The following is a 26,213-nucleotide window of genomic DNA, read 5'->3' as shown; positions in this document are numbered from 1 at the left end:
ATGCTGGCTGCAGGGACATCACAGCTCATGATTGCCAAGGGTGGATCCGACATACCAAGCGGTTTTATCCCAGGTGCATCGCCTTGGATAATATCAGATGTGATGTTGATGAAAAAATGTGGCCTAACCCTGAAGATCGCAGAGATTAGATACAGTAATTTTGTGCTTTTTTTTGTTTCAGCAGCATTCACTGAGCAGTAACCTGCTTTTGCATATAAGAACATGTACTTAAAGATTAAACATTTAAAGTTTATTTTCATCTTACAGTGCACATACTGTAGCCTATGCATCTCTGTAACATGTATGTCAGGATGACCTATACTTTTCCACTTCATATGTTGGACAAGTTTCTATCAGAAAGATTGTGACATAGAGAAAACATCTGGCCGGAAGGGAAGATCTCCAAAAACTACCCACAACTATTACAAGCAGCATCTATCCCAGATCTTTTAGAATTGACTATTACAGCAAGCTGCGTGTAAAAAAAAAGTTATATTTTTTACTCCTGCATTTATACAGGAGTAAAAAAAAAAGTGACTGGATTATGCTATTAGCCCTCTGGTATTGTTCGTTTTGGAGTCACACTTGTGTTGTTCATGGTAAAAAAATAATGTTACAAATTAATATTTACGCAACATGATAATTTTTCCCATTAAAAATAATACACTTTTCAAAAAAAAAAATTCAATAAAAGCTTTACAAGGCCTTTAAAATCCAATTTTTGTAGGCAGATTAGTGTCATCTGTTGGGAGTAAAAAAAGAAAAGCATCTGTAATGCCATGGTGTGTAGTTCCCTTTCAGTCGGGTAACGTTCGACTTAGTCGATCGTATACCGACTGTATGGGATAACGCCTAGTGAGCCCGATCACTCTGATTACTCTTAAAATCAAGCCAACAAGCTTTGGCAGGTGCGTAATCAACGCCCCGCCTTACCCTGTGGGTATAAACACGGAAGTGGATGCACCTACCAGTTGTCTTTCGCTTTCGGAGCTGATCGGTTCATTCTGATGGCCTCTGATCGAGCAACTATACAACGAGTGTGCTGGTGTTCTTCTGGAAGACTCTCCTGGTGTCGGTGTTTACAGCAGTTGTAGCGGTGGTCGCGAGCTACGGAAGCTCTCTTCAGCTGTTTCCACAGCATTTTCTTCTTAGTAAGAGTGTTTTGTTGACGCAGTTGAGGGCAGAAGTAGTGAGTGCTTCACTTTCGAGTGTTGCCGCGGTTGTTCCCCTGTGTGCTCCGGCACTGGTGACGGGTCCCATTTCTAAAAGAGCAAACACGGTTGTGATTTGTGTGTCTTTTTCAAGATGCCATTTCATCCGTGCGTTTCTGGGCATCCGTCGGTCTGTCGGTCTCTGTCGGTCTCTGTCGTCCTCTGACGGCCACGAGAGCTGCGTCACGTGCCTGGGCATTCAGCACGCTGAAGCGGCTCTTGTGGATGATTCATGTCCGCATTGTGGGGATATGATCAACTCGGTGCTAAGATCGAGACTCGCTTCCGTTAAACGCGGCTGTGTCGTCCCCGTGCCTTTGCCCCGTTCTAGAGTGCCCCCTAGGTTAACCTCCCAGGGGAAACCTGGAATGCCGCAGGGTATGGGTGATCTGAGAGTTACGGTGAAGGGTAATCCGCCCGGCGTGGCCCCATGGATCCCTCCCGTTTCTCAGGCATCGCAGCCGGGGGAAGCTCAGCAGGAATGTGCCAGTCCCTCTGTGATGGACCGACCGGACATTTCTTTTTGGGCGACTCCGGACGATGGGATGTCCATCGCAGCATCAGAGGGGGAGCTTGATTTGACGGAGGAAGACTCGGTGCCGTTGCCCTCCTCCGGGAGGGTGGTGACGCCGATGTTGGATCCTGAGATGACGGCTATGCTCAAGAAGGCCGCCGAGGCCGCCGAGGCGGTCGGGCTCGTGTGGAATACTCCACCGCGTCCCGAACCGTCTCGGTTGGATGATTGGTTTCTTGGAGCGGGCCGGTCTGGTTCTCAGCCCACCGCTCCAGTACCTTTCTTTCCTGAAGTGCATGAGGATCTCACTAGGTCGTGGAAGGCACCTTTCTCTGCCAGAAACAGGCTTGGTAGCTCCTCCTCCCTCACTACCCTCGATGGAGGTGCGGATAAGGGTTACGAGGCGATCCCCCCAGTGGAGCGGTCTGTTGCGATGCAACTGTGTCCAGCGACTGCTGCCTCCTGGAAGGGAGACCTTCATCTCCCCTCTAAGGCCTGTAAGTTCTCGTCTGCTTTGGCGGGCAGAGCTTACAAGGCCTGTGGGCAGGCCGCATCTTCACTGCATGCCATGGCGTTGCTTCAGGTCCACCAGGCCCAGGCACTCATGGACATGCACAAGAGTAGTGCAGATCGTGAGCTCATGGGTGAGCTCGATCGGTCTGGCGATGTCCACCTTGGTGGTCCAGGGGCGCCATCTCTGTCTCAACCTGGCAGATATAAGGGAAGCGGACAAGATTCGGTTCCTGGACTCACCCATTTCCCAGGTTGGGTTATTCGGCGACGCGGTGGAGAACTTCGCCCAACAGTTCTCCACTGTACAGAAGCAGACGGAGGCCATCCGGCACATCCTTTCCCGAGGGCCTGCTGCTGCCTCCACCCGGCCGTAGGGGGTAGATCCTCCGCCTGCCTGTCGCTGATGGCGTCCCCCTGCGTCCGCCTCTTCTCCCGCTCCCGCTCCCGCCGCACGTGCGGCAGCCTTCACCCGGGGCTCAGCGTGGATCCAGACGCAGGCGTAGCGCCCCGCCCATTGATTCACCGGCTTTGCCATCCGGCGCGCATATATCCTTTATAAGCTAGTGTGTTCGCCGCTGTGACTCACTTTCTAAAAGAGCAATTTTCTTAAGGCATTGTTTCAAATGCCTCGAGACACCTGCACCTCGTGCAGAGGCCCTCTCTTCGGCGGAGATCATCACATCTTGTGCGCTCCCTGTCTGGGCCTGAAGCTGCACTCTCTAAGGGCGGTTGCCCGGAATGCGATGAGATGGCGCTCTCCACCGTACGGGCTCGACTGGCCAGCTTCGCCACCGACGACCCCGCCCCCCCACTCTCTCTTTTCCTATGCTCGGACCGCGCAAGAAGAAGCGCCGTGCTCAGAGGATGCCAGAGTGGACAAATGCGAGCGAGCCCATGCCGGCCCAGTCCCCGTGTGCCTCACTCTCACCCAGATAAACCCCCTCGCCGGTCCTGTTCACAAAGGCGGACCAGTGCCCCTCTCAGCAAGCGGCCGGTCTCGTCTCCTTTGGGGGATCGGATGAGGAAGAAGAAAAGGATGACGGTTTTTCTCCTGCTGCATCCGAAAGTGAAGAGTGGCAGAATCTAAGCTTAGATATTTTATTGTGACTATAACACCATTTTACACATATTAGGATGATGCATATAAATTGTGCCACACAGAATTTATTTTTGAAAATGTTGAGCAATTGATGTCTTTGTCTTTGTTGATGATTGAATTAAGTGCCTAAATATTTTTCTGATTAGTCAAGTCTGTGGATGATGTGGATGTTATGCTGCACAGTCTGCTGAGCTTGTAATGGGATCATGAGCTTGTAATGGATTCTTTATACTTAGCTTTGATTGAGAGAGTTTCAGTCAGACTCATTTTGAAAATAAAAGTAGCACTGAACAATTGGCATTTGTATTTTTTTGTGAATACATAACTCATGTATAAAACTGAAACAGAAAGAATTTTTTTTTTTTTTTTTTATATTTTTTTTTTTTACTCTTCATGAAAGGAAAAGCAAGAATTAATAAAGAATGAATAATGGACATACCACTGATATCTTAATTTGGACAAGCTCTCTCTTGTTTGAGAATTATACAAATTTGGCACAAAAAATTATTGTGTTGAATGCAATTTTAATGTTTGCTTTTAAGGCCTAATATAGCCTGTTAACTGGTAGTGTCCCACTAGCAGGACACATGGCGTGCCTTTTTATTGTTTTGTGTTATATCAACTTCAAATATGGATCTTGGTTAGATATGACTTACATTTTTTGACAATTTCCAAATCATTCGGCCCAAAACCGGCATCCGACCAGCGCGGAAGGTCCAGTGTTTCCCCTACCATTATATAAGGGGGCACTCGCCCCGCCCCCCTTGAAGGTCAAGTACATTTTATTTGATTTTCTTTATGGCGTCAGATTACAATTTGTTATTTTATTAAACAAACTAAATAGCCCTTAAAGTCCCCGTGAACCGGAAGTTGCAAACGACTTTTCTCCAGTGTTGTGACGTATTTCCTAGTGAAACGGAATATTGAACAGAGGGCAGGGTTTTACTCTAGCGCTCCTCCTCTCCATCTCTGCTCATAGCAGACTAACGGTTTGAGGGGAGTGGTTAAGCGTTTTTCAACCCAAGCCCTCAAGCCTATGTCATCAGAGAGGGACCGCCATTCCAGTAATTTTTCAGACTTTGATTAAAGATTACCACGGCAAACAATTTTTTTCTGTGTCTTAACTTGCACGGATTAATTGTTCACCACAAGACTAGTAATATGCGCTAACAAAGTAAATATGTTCAATTTTGATTTCATGCCGACTTTAATTATGTTATTTATCTTATTTCCACGATGGCATTTCTTTTCTGTCTGTGTTTGCGCGTTTACAATTATCCCAATGAGTGCGCACGTGCGCACACTCACGCACAAACAAACACTTGTGTCACATACAGATGAGCACTAGCGGACAGAGAGCGCGCAGCGGAAAATATGTTGCGTCAACCAGATGAAAACCAGACAAAAATATTTGCGTTTTTTAAACGCTCACAGGGAACTGAAGATGGTAACACTCGCTCTACTGCGAGTAGCAGCCGGAGTAGCTCTCCTGCTCCAAGTCTAAAGGGGGTCGCACACCGGACGCGCAGCGCCACGTCTTTTAAATTCGAAAACATTATTCTCTATGAGTGTACACACACCGGCGGCGCCCTTTCGCCGTCTGTCCGCGGCGCCCAGCAACGGCTCAGGACCTTGTTCAAAATCCTGCCGCGCCACAGAGCGCCATCTACATAGTCAGGGGCGTCATGCAAGCCAAAATTCTGGGGGGGCACAATCTGAGACGTTGCAATTGTTTTCTGACGGGTGATATGGATCATGTTAGGAGGGGTCAGGGGGCTACTCCCCCTGAATTTTTTTTAATTCTGGCTGCTAAACATACCATTTCAATGCAGTTTGGGAGGGACACAAATACCTTAATGGAGCTAGCAGCAATCCTCCTCTATCTGAGGACTAAGTTAAAGTATCTATTTTGTAAGTTTATGTAAAAGACAGGTTGATGAAAGAACTGTAAGCTCAAATTCAAAAGCTTTTGAAGTCTACTTCATTAAAGCATGTTTACACACACATTTACTGTACACTTAGGCCTACTACACATGATTTTAAAAACAGTAGCCTACCATTGCAGTTTTTATGTTATGATAATTGGTATGTGACCTAAGAACGATCTTACATTAAAGGTACATAAAGGTGCTGAGGTCTGACTTTGTGGTGCTCTGAAATTAAGTTATTTTAATATTAATATGTGATGAAGGACTTTGAAAGAAGTTTGACAGATTTCAGTGCTGAATAAGGTTAACACTACCCCGTTTATTTGAAAATGGTTAATATTTGACAGAAATGTAAAAAAGTAATCAAAACCGATCAGATAACGTTACTATGGCTTTGTATGGCAGTAACGTTAGCCAACTAGTTTACGGTTAGACTAGGCTAGCTATCGATAACGTTACACTGACACAAGTTAATGCTCTGAATTCGCAGCTAATATCAAATCCATAACTTTTTGATCAAGTTAAAATTTCCAGGTCAACCACAAAAATAATCCCACTACCTTTTAATATCATCCGATAACTAATTCAATGCCGATTTGTTGCTTTGCCCACTTACCACTTCAAGACCATCTGTAAAACATTGCCAGCTCAACGTGCGAGACGAGTGAGTTGCTTGAACATACACAGCAAAGATTCTAGAGCGCTACGCGCGTGTATTTGATATACACAGACACCATATTAGGAAAAAGGGGCGGGCTGATGCATTGCTGACCGATTTATTACACATCCAGAAGAATACATTTGAGTCGTTATAGGCTCTGGTATATTATTGAGCATAATAGGAATAAAGTTGTGACAAAAAGATTATCAGGGAGGAAAAATCTCTCACTTTGAATGGGCATGACGCCACTGTACATAGTTTTACATTAAATGTAAGTTACATTTATTTTTCTCAAATCGTCGTTAATGTATACTGACTTCACCCTGTGCTGCAATACACATTCAGTTTTACACTCATTTACAGAAATCAGCTGCTTGAATGAAAATTGCTGATGTTATCGGATTTTCAGGTGATATTCTCGGTTAACGGACGCTCTGAGGTAAAGTGAATTCAGACTGCAGACTTAGCAAAGATTGTATTTAATTGTAGCCTACAGTCCAATCATAACATAGTATAGGCATTATCGTAATTTCATAATGTCCTTAAACATAACAATATTGCTGGCCATAAACTGAGAAAGTGCGCGTCCGGTGTGCAGTGCGACCCCCTTAAGTGCTGCGCATTTGTTTATCATATAAATGTATTAACTAACATTAACGAACAATGAATGAGCAATATATTTCTTAGTATTTATAAATCTTTTTTTAGTTGTTAGTTAAAAATAAAACTATTTAAGCTCTGGTCCATTCATATTAACAAATACTTCTATAAATTTAACAAAGGTTATTTGCCAAAGTCAATTTTAAAAAGATTTAAATTCGTTTATTTAATTTTTTTAAAGAGATATCTTATGTTAACATTTTTTAACTTTTACAAAGCATTACCCTCCCAGACAACCAATTTATGTGACATAGATAGATAGATAGATAGATAGATAGATAGATAGATAGATAGATAGATAGATAGATAGATAGATAGATAGATAGACACCATGACTCCTTTAAGTGTTTGTGTCTGATATATTTCAGATATATATATATATATATATATATATATATATATATATATATATATATATATATATATATATATATATATATATATATATATATCGGAGGTGAGACTTTCGGATGGTGCATGAGGGCTAGTTCAAATTTCCAGAGAGGTCCTTTGTCCTCTCAGGGTCTGTTTGGCATTTTGTAATTTCTCAATTCTTACATTGTTGATGACATAAACACTGAAGTATTTGTTTGTGTTAGGGTATAATCTGCTGGAATTTGTAAATACATAGACAATCTTGTTCTCGTCAGGTCCAAATAGATCAAAATCTCATTTTCTTAACTGGCCTGCTAAAAAAATTATACATGAGTGGTATTGGCTCATTACTTATATAAAAAGAATGTAAATTCTTGATATTAACATTGCAGTTAGGTACAATATTTTGCCGGTTTTTAGGCACTTGTTTTGCAATGTTGACTTCCCAGGAGAATCTTGAAAATTACCATGGAGGTAGATCTATATGTCCCTGTTCCCCTGGTAAAGAAAAATAAATTGTAGGGCACCAACACAGATTGGTTGACCATTGGTTGACCATCGGGACTGAACAGATAGTGAATCTGCTTCAGACTACTTGAAAAACACATACTGTATGAATATGCATTTAATTAATTGTGTTCTTGCAGATAATCATAAAATGTCGCAGATGGATGCTGTGTCAGATATTTGCAGTGACTGATTCAACAAGACACATGAATCTCCTGGTGTTGTGTGATATAGGCCTATGCCTTTAAAACGACTTTGGCGTCTTTCATTTTTGAAAGACTCTTTTCTTCTTAAGATGAACACAAATATAAATGTAATAATAATGGGGAGTGATTATGTTTTTCAATTACCAGCATTTACAAAAGCAAATTAAAAAGTGAGCCTCACAGCAGTGATGCACAAAGAAACTTGTAACATGGAAGTCCACTGGAGGCAAGCTTGACGAACCCAAGTGCAGTTTATTAATACTCAAAACAAGATCAAACATAAACAAAGGCATGGTGTGGCATGAAACTCAAGACTTAAACTTGGACATGGCAGGATCACATGAGGGCCAGGGAATCACATGACAAGTCATTAAACATGGACCAAAACATGACGTGTGACAAAACTACAGCAAGGACCACAACCTTAACTAAAGTCATATGGTGACATTGTTTGAACAGGAAATTTCTCACTAAATTTCCTAATGTTGAATAAATTTAGCAATTATTACACAGAGCATTTTCAATGAGCAGAGGAGATAAACATGGTTTATGGCCTCTGAATTTCAGCATACTTTTGACAACCTCTGGAGTATTTCTTTCTGGGATCAGTTTCTCACAGAGTTATGAGAATGTAGCACACAGCTGCAGTTTAGGGGGTCCACCCCTAAACTGCAGCTGTGTGTTACATTCTCATAACTGAGACAATGATTCATTATTTTGGAGAGAAAAATAAATTGTCATTGTCCTCTGGGAATTGACATTTTAAGAACTGTAGCTCCTCCCACCTGACTTCAATCTGCCTACACTGAGTTGCACGGAGGGCTCTCTGTGCTCTCTTTAGTTTTTTCTCTTATTGTTTCATTGTATTTTGTAAGTCCGCACATTTAGGTTCATCATAACAACTCCCTGACAGAAGACTAGAACAACAAAACTAACCCAGCACGATTTGAGTTACAACTGCATTCCCCGTGGTTTTAAATAAGGCTTTTGCATCAATTGCCAAAAAATGGAGGTAAAGTTAAATCTTATAAATGCAATATAAACATTCTTTAGATCATTTGTTCTAAACCTCCACTGGTTTAGAACAAATGATCTAAAGAATGTTTATATTGCATTTATAAGATTTAACTTTACCTCCATTTTTTGGCAATTGATGCAAAAGCCTTATTTAAAACCACGGGGAATGCAGTTGTAACTCAAATCGTGCTGGGTTAGTTTTGTTGTTCTAGTCTTCTGTCAGGGAGTTGCCTCTGCCTCTCCACAAGAGAGGCTCAGATGACTTAAGATAATTTAAAATAAGACAAATAAGTGTTCAAATAATCTAAAACAATTAAAAGCAATGTATTTCTTATTTTAATTCATGCCTATTTATAAACTGAGCGCCTAAACCAGTATTTGTACTGGGAGACAGGGCAATTCAGGGAGGGAATGCTCTAGATTCACTGAGTTTCCTGCTAATACAAAAGACCCTTCAATAAAGCAATAATACGCACCCTGGACAGAAGATTGCAAAGAAAGAGCACAGGACATTGTCTTGTCCAAATTGCCTTATCTCTGTATCCCACTCTCCCTCCTCCCTTCCTTTCCCCCTAAGTTCACTAAGAATGTCTATATATCACATATGATGTATCTTGTGAATCTATTGTTTTTCCTTTTCATGTTTGGTATCATTTTAAATGTCTCAGTGTGATTGGTAAAATGGTCTTAATTTCATTGCATTCATTGGTTTTATGAGAAAGATTGAGAACTTAGGAGAATCCTGTTCTGCTCTTTGGGTGATGTCTTTTCAAGATGTCTCCCCTCTCCCCCGAAACCAGGTGTTACCACCTGGGGTACATGAATTGACCCAAAACAACTCTAAAAAATATTGGTATAACCCTTTTGTTTTGGTCTGGGTTTTTAAAGGTAGGGTAGGTAATCCTGTTCAGAAACACTTTTTTTTATACTGGGTGAAATGGTCCTTCCATCCTGATAGTAGTCAATACATTATGTGTTTAGAAAAAGGAATGAAAAAAATCAGACCTCTGTAGCAGCTGCATGACAGTAAAAACTCTGACCAATCACTGCCATTCGGTGCGAATGTAAAGAACCAATCAGATGCCTTCATGTCTCGTGCCCGCCCCGAACCCCACTGCGCACGCTGCCCGGCGTGCACTCATCACATGTCACCGTTCCCGGAAATATTCAGCTCAAAGCACCTGCATATGCAGTCAGCGAAGGCAAACAAGGCAAAAACTACTTCCTCGGACCCTGCCCGCGCTCTTGAACGACCTCCTCTGCTTCGCCCTCAACCCCGGACCTGTCCTCGAACCGACGATGTGGTACTTGTCTCCGGACTCGGAGTGTACGTTAGTCTTCATTAGAGTCAACAATGTTTTCATCATGGAAACTCTTACATGCAAAACACCGTATATGTTATGAATCTTACACGAAATTCATCTTCATCACAGTGTAACTGATGGTAATGGAAAAACGTGTATCAATGCAACCTGTTTTTAGTTTTGCCTTATAAATATAGCTCGTTACCGAATGAAACTTTACCATTATCGATATGCTAGCTTGATAGTGAGTACTAAAAGAAATCTTATTTGTTTATATTCATAGTGATAAAGTTATAGGTATTTTATTACATGTGATTCTGACATGATGTCACTGTATGTACTGCGCTCCTTCCTCTCCACTCGTCTCAGGTAATAAATGCGTCTTGTTCCAGCCTGAGCGTTTGGCGTCGCGTGTTCATGTGTTTTGGGGGCGTGGCTTTGGAAGGAGCTCAGAAGGGAGGGGGTGGAGTGAATGGAAATAATGAGCTGTGTTTATTGCAGATTAAAAGGTCTACAGTCACTCGATTTTTATATTTTCTTTTTCAGAGTACTTACATTTTAATTATGTATTGGTATATAAAGACAGTTTAAACAAATTTGGAATGTTTTTTTTTTAGAAAAATGATTACCTACCCTACCTTTAAGGGGAAGTGGCAGAGCAGACTTTGGGAACCTGTAACCAGGAAAAAAAAAACATACAGTGTTGTTTCAGTGTTTTCCCGTTGGAAAATACTTACACACCACTGCATGTCTCTGTCAGGAATGCATTGCTTACTTTTAGAGTAATCTTTGAGTAAATTATGTCATGTATTTATTATTTCTGAATTGGCTTTTAATAATTTCCTTGTGTAATTGGCATGATACATTTTCTACCTGACAAATAAATGTTACATCTTGATTTATTCTGAAATCATTATTCTTAGTAGATTAATGTGTAGTCTGGTGTTTCCGCAGCGCTACTCCAGGGTAGATCAAACTGAAGGCACTAATGAATGGAGCATGGGGCACATCATTAAGGAGACCTTCTGATTTCTGACTATCACTGACTTAGCACGTTGCATCTTGCGACTATTACAAAAATTGGGGCGACCGCTTAAGGGTAAAATAGTTTGCACTGCATCCTCTGACTATTTCAGAACGGTTGTGATCGTGAGCGCACATTCATGACGTGACGTGTCAAAGCAATACCGGGTCCTTAATGAATGAATAATTGAAAATATGGGATACTCAGAATAATCAAAGATCTAAATTAAATCATAATCAATATGTATGATCATTTTCTAATAAGAAACATGATCTAAATTTGATTATCATTTGAAATTGGAGTCAGATTAAGCGTAGAGCTAAAGTAACTAAATTCTAATAAATTAAGTGAACTTCACTGGAGAGCTGAAAAGACATACACGCATAATAACTTCGCCCACAACATTGGATTCCGTCTTTGGGCCAATGGGTGGTCTTTACAGTGATGTAGAGGGTCGACTCATGAGTGTGTGTTAGCGGCTTCCAAAATTAATTGTGCTGTTCCTGAGCATAGTAGAGGAAGCGAATGAAGTGGTTGGAAAGGGAATACATATACATAGTTTATTTACCCCAGTACTACCTCTTTCTACCCCCGCTAAAAAAGTCACCATTTTAAATGTACACCCTTTCATTAAGGATGAGATGTTGACTAAGGAATTGTCATGCTTTGGCAAACAGATTGCTCCCATAAAAATTATCACTATAGGGAGTAATTCGGAGTCGGTGAAACATGAAGTGTCGATTCACGTATGATACTAAACGGAAACAAAACTGATCTTGATTTAAATCTTAAATTCAAAGAAAATGATTTGATTACATGTTTTTTGTTACTACAGACACGATGAGGTGTTTTGGGTGTGGAAAGTCTGGTCATTTGATATGCAGGTGCCCGGAAAACACCGCTCATCACAGCAGAATGATGGTGTTAAAGATAACAATGCGCAAAATGAAGACAGAGAAGTTGCCAGTAGGCTACTTCTAATGCACTGAATTCTAGTAGGCCTACTCAAAAAAGAGTTTGTCAGCAGATACAATTTTTGAATCTGATCTGACTAGACAAAGTGATGAAATCAACGAAAAAACAGCTGATATGCTAACCTGTGTTAATACACAAAAGAGTTTGAGTCCACTTTCTGATACTGAGTCACAAGTAGAAAGTTTAATTCAAAATGATAATATAATGGACATGGCCAGGTTGTTTTTAAAATACCTCTGAAGAGGAAAAAAAAAAAATGACAAGAGCATGGTTTTGAAACAGGCCAGAAAGAACCAAAAAGAGATTAAGGTGGACAATGAAAGTAGTGAGAGCCGAGTGCTCTGATTCAAATGTCTCAGTTTGTTCTCAATCCAGTTGTTAAGGTCTTGACTATGGAGTGGAAGAGATTAAACAAGTTCTACCAGAAAGACTAGGGAGAATTAATACTGTGACAATGAACATTTATTTAAGAGCTCAGCAAACAATCAAATTCTTTGGCGTAGGCCCCGTCCGTAACTCGCATTCCGAGGGTACGGAATCTGCATATCCTGCCTGAAGACGAAGGCAGGGGCGCAGCCCACCCCCTGCGAAGTAAGGAAGGGGGCCATCTGGTGGTGGTGGGGCGGAGGGAGGAAGAGGACATCCTGGCGTCTTCAGGATGGAGGGGAGAGCCCGTCTGGAGGTGTTGGGGAGGATGGAGGGGAGGACCCGACAGGATGGAGGTGGTTGAAGCGACAGCATCTGCGAACTCAGACATGAGTAAGTACCACCCTTTTATACTGGGTTATTAAGATATGATTGGATAGATGAGAAGGTAATAAGTGACGAGAATGATTGAGTCTTCCTGACAGAACTTGCGCTAGGCTTCATTTCTACCAGAAAGACTCAGGAGAATTAATACTGTGACAATGAACATTTATTTAAGAGATCAGCAAACAATCAAATTCTTTGGCGTAGGCCCCGTCCGTAACTTGCATTCCGAGGGTACGGAATCTGCATATCCTGCCTGAAGACGAAGGCGGGGCGCAGCCCACCCCCAAAAATAGGTGGAGGAATAATCCACCGGGACAGGGCCCACCCTCCAAAGAACGGTAGAGAAAGTATACCCACTGGTTGTGAATCCTGAAGTTCCTGAACATAGAGAGAGAAAAAATATATTAGAACTTGTGTTATTTTATTTTTTTTATACATTTAATTTTTTTATATAGGGACCACGGCTATCTTATGATATAACACGTGGACCACATGCCATCTCTTGATACTGACATGTAGGCCACAGGCCATCTTTTGGAACTGGCACATGGGCCACAGGCCATCTTTTGATAGGACACATGGGCCACAGGCCATTTTTTGATAGGACACATGGGCCACAGGCCATCTTTTGATAGGACGCATGGGCCACAGGCCATCTTTTGATAGGACGCATGGGCCACAGGCCATCTTTTGATAGGACGCATGGGCCACAGGCCATCTTTTGATAGGACGCATGGGCCACAGGCCATCTTTTGATTGGACGCATGGGCCACAGGCCATCTTTTGATAGGACGCATGGGCCACAGGCCATCTTTTGATAGGACGCATGGGCCACAGGCCATCTTTTGATAGGACGCATGGGCCACAGGCCATCTTTTGATAGGACGCATGGGCCACAGGCCATCTTTTGATAGGACGCATGGGCCACAGGCCATCTTTTGATAGGACACATGGGCCACAGGCCATCTTTTGATAGGACACATGGGCCACAGGCCATCTTTTGATAGGACGCATGGGCCACAGGCCATCTTTTGATAGGACGCAAGGGCCACAGGCCACCTTTTGATATGCCGTATGCTACAGGCCGTCTTTGATAAAGCACGTGGGCCACGGGTCATCTTTGTTTTGACACTTGGGCCGCAGCCACTTAAAACTATTGCGTGTAACAGCTGTTTAAACAGGTTGAAGCGACAGCATCTGCGAACTCAGACATTAGTAAGTACCACCCTTTTATACTGGGCTATTAAGATATGATTGGATAGATGAGAAGGTAATAAGTGACGAGAACGATTGAGTCTTCCTGGCAGAACTTGCGCTAGGCTTCATTTCTTGAAAGTGACCAAAATTGCACTGAAAGTGAGTGCAAATTGATAAGTATTTTCCAGATATTAGAACTTCTGGAAAATTTTAAATGTTCAATGAGTGAAGGAAAATGTACAGATAAAGAAGTATATCTTTTAAAGAAAATAGTTGGAAAAAATTCAACTCCAATTGCTGGGTTTCAGTCACGTGATTATGATGACGCGCGAAGGCGGGGCGATTTCAGATGGAGGGCAGGAAGTAAATATGGAGAATATGTCTATGGAGGAAACCGTTGCGGAGAGTCCGTATTGTACGAGTTTAGAACCAGTTTCAAGAAATAGATACAAGGAGTTAGTAAAGAGATATGTTGGACGTGACCCGTTCCTCATGAAGATGAGTGAGTTTTCGGTCGAACTTGAAGATTTACCGACAGTGGAGGCTGTTGACATCACCAACTATCTGGTCCTTCAGACATCTTACTACACCAGACAGCAAATGAAGGCATATAAAAGTCTGGAAGCGTACAACTTTTTTGTCAGCGGGTGGGTCCAGAACCTCGGTACCAAACGGCTCCAGGATGATCATCGTTTGGTCTTCGCCAGGGTGAGTGTTTGTTCTTAAATTGTTTTATGTGTTAATATGCTAGCAGTAACGGCTATAATGTCAACAAACATGCAACACATCTTAACGACGACGTTAGACTGACAATCGTTTATGTTTCAAGGTAAACCACTCTCAGAGATCAGGCGAAACACCTCTGAAGACCTGGATTATTGCGAAGGAGGATGGAGAAGTCATTGCAGCTCATTGCAATTGCATGGCAGGGTAAGTAATTTATGTAGGCTAGGATGTTTAACGTTACCACGAGATCTCTCTCACTCACACACACACACACACACACACACACACACACACACACACTGCTAGCATACTGGAGAGAGCTTTAAAGGGGTCATGAACTTGGTTGTTTTATTATTTTATAATGTTGCCTGGGGTGCCCTTATAATGTATAATGTTAGTATTTTTACATCAAATATTGTCATAATTTGGAAATAACATGCATTTTTCCTAGCCTGATTTTAGCCTCTGATTTGAACGCTCTAGGCTATATTACACATTATCAAAATGTGCTGATATAGATTGCACTTTTCCTCTGGCGTAGATTGCATTTGAGGTAAAAAATAAATACATAATCATATTGTATTCTATTCACAGACTATCAGAATCGTGTTCTCATGTAGGGGCAGTTCTTTTTTCCATTGAAGTTGGGGTAAAGATGCGAGATACAGCTTCCTGCACAACAGAGAAGTGCAAGTGGCTGATGCCATCACATGTAAAAAAGGTAAGGTGACACGCTCACTGCAAACCAAACGTGGGACAGAGAATGTTATTTTTTGGACACTGTGTAACTGTAGGCTAAATTATGATGTTAAATGAATGTTTATACTGTGCGCCTTTGGTTATGTCTATGCTCTGGTTAATTCATCAGGCAGATTGCTTGTCTTCATCTACACTTCATCTTCTTTTAGGGGATTTTCATTATATTCCATCATACCTAATGTTGGGGATTATTAAATTGTTTATATTCTATATTCTGCCTTAATATGTGTAGCTTGTGACAATGTGGTCAGTCACAATTTCCCTGTTGGACAAAGAGAAGCTAAGACAGCAAAGACCCACATAAACACATTATACTGCATATAGATATGTTATGGTTATGGACCACAGAAATGTGGACTTAATGATCTTCTTTGTGTTAACTTCCTGCTTCCTGCGGCTTCCTGCTTCCTAACTTCCTGAGGCTTCCTGCTCAGCTCAGCTACCATTCGGACGCTCTTGCTTACTGCTCCGCGCTTTGCTCTATCGCTTTTTTATATTTTATCTTCTATATTTTTATATTTTAGCTCCTTTTATCACCTAATTTTAACTTCAGCAAATCAGCACAGTGCTCAAACGACAAAGTTTGGATTACCACAAAAACGCAGAATTCTTCTACCCGACCAGCTTACATTCCGGGGAAAGAAAAACACAACTGCCTACAAGGATAAGAGAGAAAATGCCTCTTCTGGAATCTACTTGCTGCACTAACTGCCACAGACTTTTACAAAGGATTGCAGTTCTTGAAACAAAGTTATTTACGGGAACACCAAACCAGACGGAACACACAACAGAGCTTCGTCATGGACACCCTCAGCATATAGCCGGTGAGTCCCATGAAACTAGTGCTCCTCGACAGGTAAAGAAACAAGCCGATCGACTTACAAATCGATGGCACAAACAGGGAGCGAGACCCAAAGGCACTCGAGACATCAGATTGTCACGAGCCCCACATATTACCGCAGTAGCATCCTCTACCCCAGATACAGCTCTGTCAAGGACTGCAAACACTGGTCTCCAACCAACACCTATACATCTTGAGAACAGATTTGAAGTACTAATGAATGTAAATGAGGAATCCCCAAACATGATGAATATGATCGAACACAGACTGTATCAGCCAGTGGCTAACACTGATGCTAACTGGCGCTCAAGGTCGAGCAGACAGCGGCACTCAGCTCAGAGCACAGCCGAGCCCAGGACTCTGATAGTGGGGGACTCCATAATCAGAAACATTAGCAGCAGGGATACAACTACATGCTGCCTTCCACAAGCTACAACTTCTGATATAAACAGGGAACTTCAAAACATTCTGATGAAACATAAGACTGCAAATCGACTCATAATTCATGTGGGGAAGAATGATATTCATAAAGAGCAGTCAGAACTCCTTAAGAAGGATTTCAATGAACTTTTTGAAACACTTAAAAGACTGAAAGTTCAAACATTCATCAGTGGACCACTCCCAGCAAGAGGAACAAACAGGTTTTCACGGCTGCTTGGGATTAATACATGGCTGCAAAAAACCTGCAATATAAAAGGAGTAAACTTCATTGACACTTTCAATCTTTTCTGGAGTCAGAGACAACTATTTCATCGGGATGGCCATCACCCAAACAAACTTGGTTCAAGAGTGTTAAAGGACAATATCGACTTCTCCCTCAATCATCCTTCTGCAGTGTGTGTCAATCTGAACGACACACACACACCTGGAAACAGTATGAATGAACACGGGACTTCACTTCAGCAGCAAAATGGACATGATGTTGACATATCACACAAGGACAATGATAACACCACTGAGCCACAACAACCTCTGCTCACGGACACAATCTCAGCTGAGCCCTGCCCACAGAGCTCACCACAGACAGACATATTAGAACTGCTCGAAGATTCAGCACCCAAGGACGATTTCCTGGAAAACAGCCAGGGAAGCCAGGACAGCATATCCCAGCCTCCGATAACACCTGAGCAACAGCCCCTTTCACCAGATACTTTCTCACTCTCGCCAGCAAGTCCACTTTTGTGCTTCTCACAGAAAATGGAAGAATTGGTGCATGCTGGAACCAGACTATCCCACTCTTTTGCTGCAAGCCCCCAGATACCAACCAAAAAACGTCAGGCACCTCAAACACCGAAGCCTGCGCGCCGAGCTCGCCCGCCCCCTCCTTCTGTGAGAGCTCTTCGGCCTCTTCGGCCAAAACGCCAGGGCCCACACCCTCCTCCATCTGCTCGAGGTGAACCAAAAACAACTACCAGCTCTCAGTGATATGTGTCGGGTTCCTGCTATGATAACAGTAACTTTCTCAAATGTTTACAGAACAAGCGGGAACCCAGTGTGCCTGTATCTTTCTCTATTGCTGTTCTATTACAAGATAGAAAGTCTAAGGCCTTCAATAGCTGTACAGCAAACCCAACTAATCTGGTGCCTATTACATGTCAAACTAAGATTGCTGTGGGGACAAAAAGTAAGACTGTTAAGTTAGCACTTTTAAACATTCGCTCACTCAAAAATAAATCACTTCTAGTCAACGACTTAATAACCACAAACAACCTGGACTTTATGTTTCTAAATGAAACCTGGCTAGAATACAGCTGCAGTGCAACAATCCTCAATGAAACAGCCCCTCCTAACTTTACTTTTATGAGTGTCTGCAGAGCTGTTAAGAGAGGTGGGGGTCTAGCTGCTCTTTTTAAAGATATCTATCAATGTAAGCAAATATCATTTGGGAATTACCCATCTTTCGAATATCTGGGTATTGTGTTAAAAGGTGCTCCTCGCATTTTACTTATCATTATTTACAGGCCTCCAAAATATTCTCCAGCCTTTGCTGAGGACTTTACAGAACTGTTATCAACAATTACCTCAGAGTTTGACTGTTTTGCCATTGCTGGAGATTTTAACATTCACATAGATAATGCAGAAAACAATATGGCCAAAGAAATCAAAACTGTTTTAAAAACTTTTGATCTGACTCAGCATGTACATGGACCCACACACAATCATGGACACACTCTAGATTTACTTATCAGTAAGGGTCTAAACATTTCATCGATTGTTATTAAGGATGTAGCACTGTCTGATCATTTCTGTATTCTCTTTGATATATTGATCTCTCCTGCCACTGAAGCTAGATCTGTGTCTGTCAAGAAGAGATGCTTAAATGAGAACACTAGTGTACTATTTATGAAGGCTATATCTTTAACACCAAGCATATCTGCTGACTCTGTTGATTTTCTCCTTGATTCTTTTAACTCAAAAGTTAAAAATATAATTGATGATATTGCTCCTGTTAAAGTCAGGAAGAAGAGTGGCAGACAAAAAGCACCTTGGAGAAACTCAACAGCAGTGCAAAATATGAAAAGAAAATGCAGAAAAGCAGAGCGCATGTGGCGGAAGACAAAACTTGTAGTCCATTATAACATCTACAAAGACAGCCTGCATGCTTTCAATATGGAACTAGGCAAGGCTAGACAGACTTTCTTCTCAAATGTTATAAACAGCAATTTAAACAACACACGCACTCTTTTTGCTACTGTAGAGAGACTGACAAACCCCCCAAGCCAGATTCCCAGTGAAATGCTCTCAGACAGCAAGTGCAGTGAGTTTGCTTCTTTCTTCTCTGAGAAAATCAATAATATCAGAAAGGTGATCAGCACATCCTTGAGTTGCACTGAGGTCAGACAGATCAGACCACCTGAGAAAGTAGTTACTATGTCTGACTTCAAAGAAATTGATGGCAAAATTTTGGAAGAAACCGTACAACACCTCAAAACATCAACCTGCGCTCTTGACACACTTCCCACATCTTTTTTCAAAAGTGTGCTAAACAGTTTAGAAGCAGATCTTCTAGAAGTGGTAAATGCCTCACTTCTCTCTGGGAGTTTTCCAAACTCCCTTAAAACTGCAGTTGTCAAGCCCCTCCTGAAAAAGAGCAATCTGGATAAGACCATATTAAGCAACTATAGACCGATCTCAAATCTTCCTTTCATAGGCAAGATCATAGAAAAAGTTATCTTCAATCAGCTGAACAAATTCTTAAGCTCGAATGGATACTTTGACAATTTTCAATCTGGTTTCCGACCGCATCACAGCACAGAGACAGCGCTCATAAAGATAATAAACGATATTCGCTTAAATACTGATTCAGGAAAATTATCAGTGCTGGTACTACTCGACCTCAGTGCTGCATTTGACACTGTCGATCATAACATACTTCTTGACAGGCTGGAAAACTGGGTGGGGCTTTCTGGGATAGTCCTAAAATGGTTCAGGTCATACTTAGATGGGAGAGGTTATTATGTTAGTATAGGAGACCATAAGTCTGAGTGGACATCCATGACATGCGGAGTCCCTCAAGGGTCAATCCTTGCACCACTCCTGTTCAACCTGTATATGCTCCCAATGAGCCAAATAATGAGAAAGAACCAAATTGCTTACCACAGCTATGCAGACGACACACAGCTGTACTTAGCCCTATCGCCTAACGATTACAGCCCAATTGACTCCCTGTGCCGATGCATTGACGAAGTCAACAGTTGGATGTGTCAAAACTTTCTTCAATTAAACAAAGACAAAACTGAAGTTATTGCGTTTGGAAACAAAGATGAAGTTCTCAAAGTGAACGCATACCTTCACTCCAGGGGTCAAACAACTAAACATCAAGTCAGGAATCTTGGTGTGACACTAGAGTCAGACCTTAGTTTCAGTAGTCATGTCAAAGCAATAACTAAATCAGCATACTATCATCTGAAAAATATTGCAAGAATTAGATGCTTTGTTTCCAGACAAGACTTAGAGAAACTTGTGCATGCTTTCATCACCAGCAGGGTGGATTATTGTAATGGACTCCTCACTGGCCTTCCCAAAAAGACCATAAGACAGTTGCAGCTCATACAGAACGCTGCCGCTAGGATTCTGAGCAGAACCAGAAAATATGAACATATCACACCAGTCCTCAGGTCTTTACACTGGCTCCCAGTTAGATTTAGGATTGATTTTAAAGTATTATTACTGGTATATAAATCATTCAATGGCCTAGGACCTCAATACATTGCAGATATGCTCACTGAATATAAACCCAACAGATCACTCAGATCATTAGGATCATATCAGCTAGAAATACCAAGGGTTCACTCTAAACATGGTGAGTCTGCTTTTAGCTATTATGCCAGCCGCAGCTGGAACCAGCTTCCAGAAGAGATCAGATGTGCTCCTACAGTGGTCACATTCAAATCCAGACTCAAAACACTTCTGTTTAGCTATGCATTTACTGAATGAGCACTGTGCCGCTGTTCGTCCGACTGTTTTTACTGTACTGTATTTTATTCTATTTTTCTAAACTGTTTTCGTCTGAGAAAGAATGTGAACGCAGTGCTAAAGAAAGTAAAAAGAACGTGTGAGTAAATGAGGGAGAAAAGAAAGTTAAAGGAAAGTTGATAGATGGAAGTCGTAAGAAGATTGAAGGTTAAAAGAAAGTTGAAAGATTTAAGTCTTAAGGGATTCCTTTGAAGGAAAGATTTATAATAATATTCTTTTTTTTTTTAAGTACTGTATTTTATTTTATTTTTCTAAACTGTTTTAATTATTCTTATTTCTTCTCATTATTTTAATTTCTTCTATGTAAAGCACTTTGAATTGCCATTGTGTATGAAATGTGCTATATAAATAAACTTGCCTTGCCTTGCCTTGCCTTAACTTATTTTCAGATTCCTGCTGCTCCAGTAGCTCTGATCGACTTCTCCTCTGCCAAAGCCAAAAAAAAAAAGCTTGACCGTTCCATTGATGGCAGGACAACTGAAAACCAGGTTGGGAAATCACTTTCATGCCCAAAAGTGAAGAGAGGGTCAGAAACATATGCTAGTTTTTTTGAGACTTTAAGCAAAAACTGTCCAAGGAGTGCAGCACTGATGGCTAGGGAGCCTTACTACAAAGAATTCATCCCCAAATCTAGTATGCTTCCTAAAACTGTTCTTGAATATAGAACACCAAAGACTCTGCAGCTACCCCCCAAAGAGCTCGGAGAGCTATGCCAGGTATTCCAGCTAGAAGAGCTCATCATGTCCGAGGTCCAGGCTGTAGAGAGGGCAACTCGAAGTCAGAGTTCAAGCAGGATTTGGTTTAGGCAAAGAGCTGGACGCATAACTGCTTCCAAGCTGAAACAAGCTATTAAGACCAACCCCGAGCAACCATCTAAGAGCTTGATCAAGGCCATATGCTACCCAGAAGCATATAGGTTCACCACAGCCGCTACAAGGTATTTAGGGTTTGAATTAGGGTAAGGCAGAGTTAGAGTAAGGCCACGTGTGAACAGTGTTTATGTCCAGAAAAAGAAACACTGACAACAGAGGGTATAATTTGGATAAAAAAGAAGCTTGTCTATTAAGTAAATGTATCTTACTGGTGGAATATTAAATGAAATGTATAGTAACACATTGCTTTGGTGCGCGAGCTGATAAGAGAAAAACGTGCAGTGGATTTGAGCATGGTATGGACAGCCCTGAAGGGTCAACATTAGTTATAGGGTTATAAGACTAGGGTTATGCAGGAGTAGAACTAAGTAAAGGGGTTAGGGTAATGGCATTTAAATCACTGTACTGGCTCTACACATACAATACTAAGTAATCATTTCCTTTTCATGTTTTGCATGTGTACTGTGTACAGTTATGGATGCAAACATGAAGCACAAGCCAGAGGAGTGTATGAGACGCTGATGGGTCGGGAGCATGCAGGCTTCTCCTGTATGGACAGTGGTCTCTGGCTGAACCCCAAGTGGCCATACATGGGGTCCTCCCCTGATGGGATTGTCGCTTGTGACTGTCACGGAACTGGCATCTGCGAGATTAAGGTAATATTACAGTCTCTGTTGTAGTAAAGTCCCTAAATCTCGAGTCTGAGTCGTGTCTCAAGTCCTAAACTGAGCAAAAAGGCAGAACATATATTTGTTAATCTATTGTTCACGTGTCCTTCTCTCTGTGATTTTAGTGTCCACACTCTCACCAAGATGAAGCCAATCTGCGCTTGTGTGCTGGGCAAAAGGGCTTCTGCCTCATCAATGATGGGGATAATGTCATGCTGGACCGGACTCATGACTACTACTACCAAGTTCAGGGACAGCTTCACATTGTAGACGCTAAGTACTGTGATTTTGTTGTGTGGAACCACAATGATATTTTTGTTGAAAGGATTTTGCCCGATCTTGAACTTTGGGATAATGTTATCCCTAAAGTTGAGTGCTTTTTTAGAAATGGTATACTTCCAGAAATACTGGGACAGCAAGTTACAAACTCACATGTGTAATGTAATGAAAGGATCCAGGCACTCTTGAAAGTGGGCTGTGTGATATTGCTGTTATATCAATACTGTTGTATGAGACAAGATTACATTTTGACTGTTGTTATGAGTGTGGTCTTTGTGAGTTCTGGTTGTTGTATAATTTAAATGAAAATATTAAATGCCATTGAGAAGACAGAATTATACATGGTGGTTTATTTACAAGATTAGAATTTTCAACAGTTGTTATAACAAGAACATGGCATACAATAACAGATTAGAATCCATTTCATTACATATAATACATATAGCCAGTACAATTGGACTAGTGGATAAAAGTATTACACTTGTTGAAAACATTAACAGACTGATACGTGTCGGGGCTCAGGTACTACTACTCCCTGTCCTCTTACTTATCATCAGAGCCAAGAAGCAGGAATCAGGTATTGGACACTACATGCGTGAGGGCTCAGGTACTGGACTAACTGATTGTTATCCCCATCCCTCCCTCCTCCTTACTCCAATGGGACAATAGACTCCGAAAGATTAGACAAGACACAGCAAATAACCCCAATCTTGTCAATCAATGCTAGTGCCTCACCTTGTTTTGTTGCCATGTGCTCTATGGGCATAGCCCTGCTTTGCAGAATCTGATATTTTCTTCTGACTAAACCGATAACTCTCTCAACATGAATGCGCAAATTCGCTATTTTTCTTGTGTCTGCCACCTCATATGCTGACAGCTGTTTTCTCCCCTTGGTAAATGCAGGTATCTGTAATGAAGCACAGTAAAATCCCACACTATCACCAATATTGAACCCACGGTCTGCTAGGACAATATCTCCAGGTAACAGATTTTTTAGGAGGCCACTCTCTATTGTGATCTGTTTATCGCTGACTCTCCCTCCCCAGGCACAAGATATGTAAGTGACATAGCCTTGGGGTGCAACACCAATCAAAAATTGTACAGTATGGTGATGCTTGTAGTTTGACCACGTTTGTGCTTGGGCTAGTAAATTAGAGGGCTTCTCAATAAAAACTTCGAAACAGTCAACTATCACAGCAACTTTACATCCAAATGCCTGTCTGAATCCCATTGGCATTGTAGCTTGAAGAACATGTCGCTCTGGCCACTCAATTTGAAATTCCAACCTTTCATGAAGTATGTCAATTACTTTATGCCAAACTCTAGAAGCAGTTGGCAGAGAGATCTTGAACCTGAAAGCTAAATCTTTCAGCGGGAGATTTAGTCTCAGCTTCATCAAAACTAAAATGAACTGTTCAAATTTAGACAGCACAGACATAGGACCACAGCTGATGTAGGGTTTGCACAGCTCAAAAATCTGAATTAAAACTAGGAAGTTGGGGAGCCCCGTGTAGAACTTTGTCTTGTCTTCGTTTTTTTCAAAGGACTCCTTGTTGAACTGTGTGTCCAATGCTTTGGCTCGAAGATCTCCCAGCTCTGTTGTGTTTTGTCTCAGAACATCATCCATCTTCTCAATGTCATCCATTGTTAACTCAGTCTGGCATCCGACATCTACATAGCCTGCAACATATCAGTGGGGAGTATAATTAGTTAATTCATGAATATGAATTATGTGAATTGTTGTGAAGTAATCTTTTTTTACAACCTTTTTACAAACATAAAAGATTTCTGGTCCAATTATACAGGGTGATTTTAGTTAATGAATTATGTGAATTGTTGTTAAAGGGATAGTTCACTTTGAAATTAAATGTTGGTAGGTTTTAGCTTACCTCAAGGGCATCCAAGATGTAGGTGTCTTTTTTTCCGCAGTAGTTTCAATTTTTAGGTCAAACCGTTCTTGTCTGTCAGTCATATAATGCGGGTCGATGGTCACTGTCTCAAAGAGCATGCACAGAGTCCAAATTAAAACAATTCCCCATCGTCCAAATTAAACAATTCCCCATCGTAAGTACACATTGTACTAAGACACGAAACGAGCGGTTTGTGTGAGAAAACGAACAGTATTTATAGCGTTTTTACCACTTATACACAGCCATGTCCAAGTGATCTGATCTGACGTGTACGCAGACTGGTGCATAGATATATACACTAGATGTCGCCTTAAAGACATTAGTTCCAATGAACTGCCGTAGACAAGGCGACATCTAGTGTGTATATATCTATGCACCAGTCTGTGTACACGTCAGATCAGATCACTTGGACATGGCTGTGTATAAGTGGTAAAAACGCTATAAATACTGTTCGTTTTCTCACACAAACCGCTCGTTTCGTGTCTTAGTACAATGTGTACTTACGATGGGGAATTGTTTTAATTTGGACTCTGTGCATGCTCTTTGAGACAGTGACCATAGACCTGCATTATATGACTGACAGACAAGAACGGTTTGACCTAAAAATTGAAACTACTGCGGAAAAAAAGACACCTACATCTTGGATGCCCTTGAGGTAAGCTAAAACCTACCAAAATTTAATTTCAAAGTGAACTATCCCTTTAAGTAATCTTTTTTTACAACATTTTTACAAACACACAAGTTTTCTGGTCAACATTTGTAACAATTAATAATTATTAACAACAATGAATAATAATGCTGGTTACACATCTTAGTACAATAATTTACCTTGATCATTTAATGTCCCATTCCCACTGATCCCCTCTGATTGTGGGTTGTTGTCAGCTGGCTGCTTCGGTTCGGAGCTTTCGGCTGTCGGCGTCAGTTCCGGGCTCTCATCTGTCTGTTGGAGATCCAACATAGCCTCTGCACATTCCGACCGTCTTTGTTGGTCTTCCTTGAGTTTCATTCTCTGCTCTCGTTTAAGAGACGCCTCTGATTTGGGCTTAGTTTTTTGGTAACCTAGGTTGACCGTCGGAGCCCAATCTACCGACTCAACGTCACCCAAAGCGCTAGGGCAGCCTAAAAAGCCCCAATGAAGTCCATATTAGAGTACCGGTAACTTAATAATCATTACTAAGTAAATGAGCATTTAACGACAACCTAATGCTATATAAACACAGACACAAAAAACACGTTGGCTAGCTAACATACCTCCGACGAAGTGGTCGCTGCAGACACGGGCATTAACAGACTCTGCTCCTCCCGACCGCAGACGTACGTTAAAAATCCACTTTTTACGGCGTTGTTCTGTGAGCTTTTTACATTTCTCACCTTTATGAGTGACAATCTTCGGTACTCTATAAAAACTCTTTCCCTTTTCTCGATTAGACCGATTGGAGCAGCCGTAAACTACACAAAACATTGGCATTTTTCAGACGGCAGATCCTCAGCTATTTCACTTCCTGCCCTCCATCTGAATTTCGCGCTCTCGCGATGCAGCAGTGTGACGTCACGTGAAACCAACCTATTGAGTAACGATGCCTTTACTGGATGTTTTGCTCTCTGAAGTGTAGTTCCCTTTCGTAGTCACTAGGGCCCTGTCCCAATACCTCCCCTTACCCTAGATTTCTGCCCTAACCCTTGTTTTTGCGCGTTCTCGTGTAGGGGTGTCCCAATACTCTAAAGAGCAAGGGGG

The 26,213-nt window shown here is 41.6% G+C and overlaps 2 protein-coding genes across 4 annotated transcripts; one reads left to right on the top strand and one right to left on the bottom strand.

The window, feature by feature from the left end:
* Positions 1 to 14,238: 14,238 nt before the first annotated feature.
* Positions 14,239 to 22,900, top strand: LOC309474454 (uncharacterized protein). 3 transcript variants are annotated; one of them, XM_082137057.1, is made up of 6 exons: positions 14,239 to 14,591; positions 14,774 to 14,874; positions 15,265 to 15,391; positions 21,136 to 21,234; positions 22,091 to 22,274; positions 22,412 to 22,900. In XM_082137057.1, exons 4-6 carry the CDS (start codon positions 21,212 to 21,214, stop codon positions 22,724 to 22,726), a joined length of 522 nt encoding a protein of 173 aa, XP_081993183.1. In that variant the 5' UTR covers positions 14,239 to 14,591; positions 14,774 to 14,874; positions 15,265 to 15,391; positions 21,136 to 21,211; the 3' UTR covers positions 22,727 to 22,900. The 3 variants fall into 3 exon arrangements, with proteins under 3 accessions (XP_081993183.1, XP_081993182.1, XP_081993184.1); XM_082137056.1 differs by having other exon boundaries at positions 14,239 to 14,652; XM_082137058.1 differs by lacking the exon at positions 14,239 to 14,591 and having other exon boundaries at positions 14,672 to 14,874.
* A 145-nt stretch (positions 22,901 to 23,045) lies between these two features.
* LOC309474393 (uncharacterized protein) lies at positions 23,046 to 26,011 on the bottom strand. Its single transcript, XM_082136961.1, has 2 exons — positions 25,304 to 26,011; positions 23,046 to 24,245 (listed from the first exon to the last, which is right to left on the bottom strand). Exons 1-2 carry the CDS (start codon positions 25,482 to 25,484, stop codon positions 23,215 to 23,217), a joined length of 1,212 nt encoding a protein of 403 aa, XP_081993087.1. The 5' UTR covers positions 25,485 to 26,011; the 3' UTR covers positions 23,046 to 23,214.
* Between the last annotated feature and the right edge of the window lie 202 nt (positions 26,012 to 26,213).

This window comes from Leuciscus leuciscus, assembly GCF_965113295.1.
Source record: "Leuciscus leuciscus genome assembly, chromosome: 14".
In the NCBI taxonomy this organism is placed as follows: domain Eukaryota; kingdom Metazoa; phylum Chordata; class Actinopteri; order Cypriniformes; family Leuciscidae; genus Leuciscus; species Leuciscus leuciscus.
The sequence above is the reverse complement of the archived record's forward strand: the minus strand, read 5'-3'. Positions and strand labels throughout refer to the sequence as shown.